General features: G+C 41.3%; 1 protein-coding gene across 1 annotated transcript; it reads left to right on the top strand.

The window, feature by feature from the left end:
- The first annotated feature begins 776 nt into the window (after positions 1 to 776).
- On the top strand, positions 777 to 8,126 carry si:ch211-67e16.4 (pinin). Its single transcript, XM_068734202.1, has 10 exons — positions 777 to 1,020; positions 2,111 to 2,571; positions 2,900 to 3,049; positions 3,549 to 3,775; positions 4,062 to 4,220; positions 4,526 to 4,613; positions 5,026 to 5,231; positions 5,542 to 5,628; positions 5,898 to 5,976; positions 6,758 to 8,126. Exons 2-10 carry the CDS (start codon positions 2,151 to 2,153, stop codon positions 6,985 to 6,987), a joined length of 1,647 nt encoding a protein of 548 aa, XP_068590303.1. The 5' UTR covers positions 777 to 1,020; positions 2,111 to 2,150; the 3' UTR covers positions 6,988 to 8,126.
- The last annotated feature ends 1,411 nt before the right edge of the window (positions 8,127 to 9,537 follow it).

Below are 9,537 nucleotides of genomic sequence, written 5' to 3' on the forward strand. Positions count from 1 at the left end.
TACTGTTCCATGAATTCCATTTGAACTCCACTTCTGACAGCCAATGTTTTTAACTAATGTGGTAATGACGAAACTGGTCACAACCAGTGTACATTAAGCAATGTGTTTGCACAAAACCAACGCAAGTTTGTAAAAACTCTTTCAGAACATTGACGTAAATTGGCATTACCTATATCGTGGATCCAGCGATCCAAGGACAAATGATGGTGGAACCTGATTTTAAAAGGGAGCACAGTTTGAAGACCATGCAGGGACGTGCGGTCAGGGGAGGCAGGTGAGGCAGAGCCTCAAGAGTTGGCTCGTGAATGAGATTTCGAAGGGCTTTCATTTTGAAATGCTACATCAGAATGTCCTGGTTCTCTCTGAGTGACACCTTAAGGTGGTCTGCTATTAAGCTGAAGTGAAATGATTTTGTAACTATGCACCATTTCCTTTAAAATCTCATCTGAAATCTCATATGAAATTCGACAAATTGTCTCGTGGATGTGATTTCAAGCTGGCTCGTGAATGAGATTTTGAAGGGATTTAATTTTTAAATGCTCTATCAGAATGTCCTTGTTCTCTCTGAGTGACACCTTGATATATATAAATATATGAAATATAAATCCTCTTAAAAATATAAATGATCGTGTAATGTTTTCAGTTGATTCAATGGTGTTAAACTAGAGTCTAACTTCTTACCTTTCTACCTGAATATTGTTTTAATAATTAACTTTAACGCTGGCTTTGACCAAACGGACGACCCGGAAACGGAAATACGTCACCCATCCAGGAACGAAACCGTTGTGATGGCAAAACTATACTGTTGGTCAGACGTATTCTCAAGTTTATATCGAAAGAAACTATCTTTGAGAATGTAACTGGATAGTAAGTAGTGCAACAGTGTTCAACAATAGCTAGCTGGTGTTATGAATGCCGTGGCTACCCAGCGTTAGCTAACGTCACGTTCTATTAGAGGGTTAGCTTCAGCTAGCTTAGCTAAGTTAGCACACCAGATAGCATCACAAACACACACGAGTGGTAAGTAAAATGTTTTCTCTTTCATCCTAACAGGCGACATTCAACACAGTCTGACCGTGTCAGATAGAGTTCCTTAACTGACTCGTTTATTTAAAGGTCCTAATCTAGTTCAAGTGTTAAACTGTCAGGCTGCACGACCAGCTCTGCTCCCAGTAGGTCTACACAAACACTAACAACATTAAAAACCTGCCATACAAATACACTGCAATACAAAAAGTATTCTGTCTGTATATATAATATTGCAGCACAGCAATTACTCTGTCTGTATATATCATATACAGTATGTAATCCTGCACATTTCCCCGCTGTGGGACTAATAAAGGATTCTCTTATCGCTTGTCTGAAACTACAAGTCAAAGAGATGTTTCTGTGACGTCACCCGGCGCCTGTTTTACACGCCTGCATTTACACAATGTTACATTCATTGCACCAACAATTGTGTCTTTAGCATCTCCATGTTGCCGGTCATCCTGTCTCTGACGTGTCTCAAAATATATGTGGGTAGATAAATTATCTTAACAACCTGTTCATAGTTCTTTGATTTGCACCAATAACATGTTGTGTTGGCCCATTAACTAATGCAGAGTATTAATCTGATATTTGCTGTTGTTCTGGCCGTTGAACACAATGCAATGTGTGTCGATTATAAGCCATATTGTCGTATTTTATTTAGATTTAACCGTTGTTACTTCCTCATAAGGTTGGATGTCTTGTGCACTATATGGGCTGTGGTGTATTAAGATGTGGTATTAGGTCTGACGTGGACAACATGTTTCCCTCCACAGGACGCAGAAGAGCAAAGAGAATAAATAATAATAATATATCTGAGTGTTTGAGCAGAAATCCAAGTGCAAGCAGGGGGATATTTGAGTTGTGATGACGAGGTTTTGAGAGGAAGCGTTACACAATCTGAACATGAAATCAATCAGTCATGCTATCAAATTGAAGAAATACGCTCTTGAATAAAGATAGGAAGAAAAGCTCCATATTATATTAGCCGTATGAGTGCAGTGCGGAGTGGAAACACAAGGAGCTTAACAATCCTTATTATATTGCACTTCTAAAACTGTGATGTAATTGTTGCATGCAGGTACGACTTTGAAGAGGCCTTGTCAGCGGCCTCTGCAAAGATGGACGTCAGCATTGCCGTGACGCTGATTCGAGGCCAGATGGGTGCCGTGGTGGAGCGGGCGGTGAACGGGGCCGTGGAGACCGTGCTGGCCGAGATGCTCAAAGTGGTCGGAGTCAAATTTGAGGAGCTGAAATCCCAAGTGGCGCTGATGAAGAGGGACATCGCGTCGTTGCAAAGGGAAAAGGTCCAGAAAGAGAAGGAGAACGACAACATTCGAGCCAAGCTGCGCTACACCGAGCTGAAGCTCAAGTACTACAGGCAAGGGGTGGAGGAGGAGCTGCAGCAGAGAGCCTCTGCCTCCGCTCTGGTCCGCATCCACCCGTCCACCTTTCTCCAAGCGCAGAGAGATGGTGCAGGTGTTTCCTCCACCGAGGCCTCTTCGTTACGCTCCCCTCAGACCAGGAATTCAAGCAACCAAGGTAAAAGACCACGGAAATGACCGACTCCTACTGGGCCGGGATGCATCGTAAGAACTGGGTACCAGACCCCGACGTGGCGCCTGTTCGGTCCAGTTGATCACCTGGCGAGTTTTAAAAGAGCTTTTCTCTGCACGGATACAAAAAAAATCATAATAGCAGACTCACAACTGACCTAGTTTGCGGTTCGATATATCTTAACCGTCTTACAGATGTTTCTTGTATGATTTAATGGAAACGAGGCAGAGCAGGCGGTGCAGTATCCAGTCCTGATTACACACCCATGGTCCACTCCGTAGTGTCTCACCCTCTCCTGTGTTTGCACTCCCAGAATGCACCTCTACGTACAGCGCGAGCAGGCATTCGATCAGAGTGCGTGGCGTTTCAGACGTGGGAGTTGTTAGCTGTGACACGTCCGACCTACTGCTGCCCGTCTCTCTCTCTGTGAACACGCCCACAGAATCTCTGGACAGCAGTGCAGGTACTGTGTGTGTGTGTGTGTGTGTGTGTGTGTGTGTGTGTGTGTGTGTGTGTGTGTGTGTGTGTGTGTGTGTGTGTGTGTGTGTGTGTCTTCTTTGACTAGTTACTGAGCAGATTCATTCAGATTAATAATACAACATATATTCAACAAATAAAGATAAGATACAATTTTTTTTGATCTCTGGAGGAAAATTCACAAGTTACCCAGCAGATATTTTTTGTACTCTTTTACTTGTAACAGAGTATTTCTACACTGTGGTATTAATACGTTTGCTTCAGTTCATGATCTGAGTGCTTCTTCCACCTCTCCCTAAAGTAAGACTACGGTGGAAATACGTCACAATCTAAATGTCAATTTTTGTTTTAATGCAGGAAAAATGCTTGTGCCTCCAGATATAGAGATGAGGATATGCATGTGGGACGTTTTGTCATATCATCCATCATTGTCACAGTGTATCCTTTAAACACTACTATGTGTGTGTGTGTGTGTGTGTGCGCAGTCTTGTTCTGTCCCGCAGAGCGAGACACCGCTCAGAGCAAGGACGAGGAGGACGACTGCGAGTGGACCGTCAGTCTGCCGCCGCACACGGAAGGCGTGGACGCCGCCTCGGCCCCTCCCGTCCGGACCCTCAGTCTGGATCCGGGTCAGCAGTCGGCCGCTGGCTCGCGGTCCACTGATGGTTCCACCCAGGCTGACAGCTCCACTCTGCTCCACTCTGCTGCACAGGTGACAACACACTTCAGTTCAGTCATGGCAGCAGCAAAAGGACATATAGTCAAATATATCAGCGTAAATATAATCAGACAATGTAGGGGAGGAGTGTTTAACATCTGTCTGTATTATCTGGTGTTTTTCCTTCTATTTGTTCACAAAGTACTGACACAAAAAACCACTCGAGGCTGACCTAGACAATAAGCTATTAAACTGAATCAACATATAGCTACTAGATGACCCACATCTTTAGAAGCAAACTAGTGACGGTTTGACACTGTTGTCTCCTGTTGTAATGCAGGTGAAGCAGGAGGCCCAGGAGGAGCAGCAGCAGCAGCAGCAGCAGGAGGAGGAAGAGGAGGTGATCTGTATCAAGGAGGAGCCAGAGGAGGTGCAGGAGGTGATGGCCACCCTTCTGCTGGACTGCCAGATGCAGCAGGGTCACCTTCCAGAGTCAGAGGTAAGGCTGGAGCTGAAGATCAAGTCAGCACTTCTTGTGAGGGACGATAAGAGAGTGTCTCTGCACAGTTTATGTGGGTCCCTCAGTGGTCAACACATCTCTGTGGTGTCAGTCCCTCTTAAAAAAATTAGCATTCAATGATTTTAAAGAGGGATGAATCAATCAACACCGGGTAGAATGAGTTCTTACTTGGGATAGAAATTCAAACTAAGGGAACTGAGATACCTCATCATCGCAACACAATGCGCTGAGACTTTTCAGAACACTCCGCGGAGGAGAATGAATGCTTTCGCCCGTTCTGCCAGGCTCAGCGGTCAGTGACGGAGTGTTTAGGACTTCCAGCGAGCCAGAGAAGTCACACTGCAGCCTTCAGCTCAGCCGGACCCGACGCCTGTGAGTAGATCGACGGACGTCAGGCTTCTACGTTTAGACTGCTTGGCTAGCTGCAAAACTGCGTCTATAGTGTTGATCTCAAACATGTGGTTCCCCTACTTATTTCCACATGTAGGCACTGTTGCATTTTAATGCAAGCGCAACCGATGCAATGTATGCTGCAGTCCCTAGTTAGGCTTTGAAAACTGGAGGCCAACATTGATTTTCTAGATCTCATATATTGATCTACCTCTTGTCTGTACTGTAACTTGTTGAAACAGCCCCGTCAATGCAAACCTGTGTGTGTGTGTGTGTGTGTGTGTGTGTGTGTGTGTGTGTGTGTGTGTGTGTGTGTGTGTGTGTGTGTGTGTGTGTGTGTGTGTGTGTGTGTGTGTGTGTGTGTGTGTGTGTGCGCGCGCTCTCTCTCTCTCAGATCTGATGCCTCAGCCCGTGGCCTCCCTGCAGTCAATGGTGGCTCTGCCCTCCGGCGTCCCGCCTCACCAGGCGGTGCGGCCCTGGACCAAAGACCTCAGTCTGTACGAAGAATACAAGCTGCGCAGGAATGAGCTCCGCAGGCGAAGCATCAACAGACGCAGGGAGCTGGAGAAGACGCTGCCTCAGCCGCTGCTGGCTAATCTGGTTAGTCCGCCGCAGCGTCCATAGCAGACTCTGTCCTCGGTGTTCTACATACGTCCACCACCGCCTGCCTCAGAGACGCTATTTCTGGACTGGAAAAACAAATTTCAAAATCCAACGTTTCAACAGTATTCTCCCCGTCACCAAACTTCTTGAATGACCGGCGTGTTCTTATGATAATCTGTGACGTGTGCACATTACACAACGTTTAAAAGACCGCAGAGTTTAGAGTGACATTTTCTATCAAAGTGCCGTTTTTTTTTTTAGTCGCCTGTATTTTAACGTCAAATATGATGATTTTGTTGTGTTGAAGGTGCGAGAGCGTCGAGAGAAGACCAGGCTGAGGGTGGCCAGGTGGAGGGCGAAAAGGAAACTCCAGGCCTGTATTAACCAGGACCACGTCAGTAGTGACTACGGCTTCTTTTCTTCTTCTGTGTTTTGTTTCATTTTAAATGAAGCATTCAGCGAATTCATTTGAGCTCATTCTGTGTTCGACATGTTAATAAGCGACCTGGCAGGTATTACTGTCACTGACCCTTTAAGGCTTCCTCGTCGATACATTACCTCTGTAACATGGTTTAGTTTTGACTAATACAAACCTCACTCGGTGAGGAACCTCCCCGTCCCACTAAGACGAAGCCCGTCTTCTGTTGTCTTGCCCGTTCTTAGGCTCTAGGTGGCACTGCAGCTCTTTCTCAAGCCGGCTTTCCTATCGGCAGCCAGCATCAGCAGCTCAGAGTGACCTGTGGTAAGAAGAGACCTCGGACCTACTTCTGCTTTTTAAACCTGTGTGTCCACCAGCGTGGACACACAGTTTACCATGTGTGTTCTGAGTATAACTAAAAAAAAAGGTTTTATATCTCCTGGTTTTGCACCAATAACTCCGTTTTAAAGAAGGTCACAGAGCCACAGTTATAAATAATGAATGATAAATATGAACTTACCAGCTTAAAAACTGATATTTCTTCAGTCTATAGTTTTAAAAAGTAGAGGACAGTTTGTGCTCACAGGAGACGCAAGTAGAGAATATTCTATTTATTATTTATTTACCGTCTCTACCAAGGAATGTCCTGTAAAGACCTACATAGTAGCGCTTGTAAACATACGAGCGTAAAACGGCATCAGAATGAGGCTGATCAGGATTATACAAATGATATGTGGGTCTGCGTCTGACGATTAGTTTCTAGATTAATCGTTTGCTCTATATAATGTCTGAAAATAGTGAAAAATCTCAATCCTCAAAGTCCGAGATGAGAACTTTAAAAGTCTTAAACCTAAAGAGAATCACTTTAATATGATATAAAGGGAGAAAAGCAGGAAATCCCATAATTGAGAGGCTTAAAAACAGCATTTTTCTGCTATTTTTGCATAAAAAATATGACTTGCTTGTAGATGTAGTCTAATGTTTGACAGATCAAATCAACTTGGGACTGTCAAGTCAGTCGGGTCCTTTCCTTTCTTTTGGGAACATTGATTTTCTACATTAATGAAATATGTCTTCTTACTCATCACTTCTACTTGTGTTTCAGCCGCCGCCTCCAGCAGCCAGCAGAGAGCTCAGTCCAACAGCTTCCTCAACAACAGCCTCTCTGCCGCTCTACCCTTCATACCCTCCTCCTCCTCCTCCTCCTCTCTGTTTCTGAGAGGCCACAACATGGCTCCACACCAGCACACTGTGACGTCGTCCTCCTCCTCTTACCCACAGGTCAGCCTATTGCAGCAGAGTGTCTCTCTGACCGACGCCGATATCTTGCAGTGAAGACGGTTTGAAGTCAAAGCTGTGCACAGAGACATTTTTAAGAATTTGTTTTTTTTTCTCAAATATGCCAATGTCGGTGTTCAGGTGAAGGTCATTCAAACCTCTGATTTGCAGGTCAGTACCGAATAGTTTGAAGTTTCATTCATAACGTCATAACATCACATTCTAAATCAACGTTTGGATGCTGAGCATCTTTTCTTTTGCGTGTCTATTATTTCTGTTCGTCCCGTTATTTCTTCACAGTTGCAGATAAAGATGAGGCGTCACTATTATTAATAGTATTGTACTATTATTAATAGTGTTATACTATTTGTAGAGTTATGTTCTAGGGGTGGAGTTGGATTGTTTCCTAAAGTAAAGTTCAAAAGTAAAAAGGTTTTATTGAACAAAATGTTCTGCTTTATTTCATATTTGTTGTTATTTATATTTGTTTAGCTTTCCATAAACAACATTTTCACTCAGGTCAAAAAACGGTTTGCTTTTCTGCATGACACACACACACACACACACACACACACACACACACACACACACACACACACACACACACACACAGAGGGAGTTACATTCATTAAAGAAAATGGATTTAAAATCTCATTTAATCTGATGAATACCTTCAAGTATTTATATTTTTATTTATGATGTTAATAAATATGACAACAGACATTCAAAGCTTAATTTGAAAACTTCAATAGAAGCTTTGAATGTAAATAAAAAGACGTTTCGTACTGCCCCGTACTGATTTGCTGAACTTCCATTAACAACACAGTAACAGCAGAGCCCGCATGCTACAACTTCATTCACTGTTTTTATTGATTAACAATGTTTCAATTCACGGTGGATTTTTCATCAACACTTACAGGCAAAGACATGTTCATGTCCACTGCTGATGTACTGTAAAGTGAAATCCTTGTTTGATTTGATTGAAATACAGTGTAACAGAAAACACTTTATGTTATATTGTTTTTCAGTGTGCATGTGTTTTTTTTTTTTAATACTGGACAGAATGGGTTGTTCCATTGTAATGGTAGTTTGGCAGAAACATGTCAATCATTTTGTTTCTGTAGTCAGACCGGAATAAAGTGAGGATTGACAATCACTGATACCCTGTTAAGAGATAATAAATGCAGCTGAAATTAGCACTGTGTTGACCTTTCATTTTAACAAAGCGTGACTGTTTCTAAACAGATACTATGAAGATGAACTAAAAGTATCAATTCTGATCTTTAGACAACACTTTTTTGTAAAGTCTGCTTTTTAGCATGTAAAAAAAGTCATAGTATAGTATGTCACAAAAAGTCATAGTATAGTATGTCACAAAAAGTCATAGTATAGTATGTCACAAAAAGTCATAGTATGTAAAAAAAAAAAAAAAAAGTCATAGTGTAGTATGTCACAAAAGTCATAGTATAGTATGTAAAAAAAAAAGTCAGTGTAGTATGTCATAAAAGTCTTAGTATGGTATGTAAAAAAAAAGTCAGTGTAGTATGTTATAAAAGTCATAGTATAGTATGTCATAAAAAGTCATAGTATGGTATGTAAAAAAAAGTCATAGTATGTAAAAAAAAAAAGTCATGGTATAGTATGTAAAAAAAAGTCATAGTATAGTATGTAAAAAAAAAAGTCATTATAGTATGTAAAAAAAGTAATAATATAGTATGTAAAAAAGGTCATAGTATAGCATGTCAAAAAAAGTCATAATATAGTATGTCATAAAAAAGTCATAGTATAGCATGTAAAGAAAAGTCATAGTATAGTATGTCAAAAAAAGTAATAGTATAGCATGTCAAAAAAAGTCATAGTATAGTATGTAAAATAAAGTCATATTATATTATGTCACAAAAAGTCATAGTATAGTATGTAAAAAAAGTCATAGTATAGTATGTCAAAAAAAGTCATAGTATAGTATGTCAAAAAAAGTCATAGTATAGTATGTCAAAAAAGTCATAGTATGGTATGTAAAAAAAAGTCATAGTGTAGTATGTAAAAAAAGTTATAGTATAGTATGTAAAAGAGTCATAGTATAGTATGTATAAAAAAGTCATAGTATAGTATGTAAAAAGAGTCATAGTATAGTATGTCAAAAAATGTCTTGAGAGAGATAAGAGATAATAAATGCAGCTGAAATTAGCACTGTGTTGACCTTTCATTTTAACAAAGCGTGACTGTTTCTAAACAGATACTATGAAGATGAACTAAAAGTATCAATTCCGATCTTGAGACAACACTTCAGTACGTTGAAAGATTTATTGGTGGCTGTAATCATCCCTCCTCTTCCTACTGGCTGGGAAGTACTTCCTTCGTAGTACAACTACACTGCAGGGGATGAGGGATAACAATCCACAGTCCTCATTTTGTTTAAAATTGTATAATATAGTAAGTATTTGGTGGGAGCCAAATGAAGTTGCTGTCTTCTTTTTACTACCAAGTTTCTGTCCGGTTATGTCCCGGCTATGTATATACTACTACCCGCCCCGGCACAGCAAAGAGAAAACTTCGTTATGAAAGGGATAGTATAATATACAAAGTAATGAAAAAAATCATAGTATA

This window comes from Cebidichthys violaceus, unplaced genomic scaffold (genome assembly GCF_023349555.1).
Source record: "Cebidichthys violaceus isolate CVI_PGR_0920_01 unplaced genomic scaffold, fCebVio1.0.p SCAF_61, whole genome shotgun sequence".
NCBI lineage: Eukaryota > Metazoa > Chordata > Actinopteri > Perciformes > Stichaeidae > Cebidichthys > Cebidichthys violaceus.

Excerpts from the sequence above, each read along its gene's own strand:
- si:ch211-67e16.4 (XM_068734202.1), top strand. The coding sequence starts at position 2,151 with ATGGACGTCAGCATTGCCGTGACGCTGATTCGAGGCCAGATGGGTGCC. Across the intron at positions 4,221-4,525 it reads GTCACCTTCCAGAGTCAGAG|GCTCAGCGGTCAGTGACGGA; the intron begins GTAAGGCTGGAG and ends CCGTTCTGCCAG. Across the intron at positions 5,977-6,757 it reads GCAGCTCAGAGTGACCTGTG|CCGCCGCCTCCAGCAGCCAG; the intron begins GTAAGAAGAGAC and ends CTTGTGTTTCAG.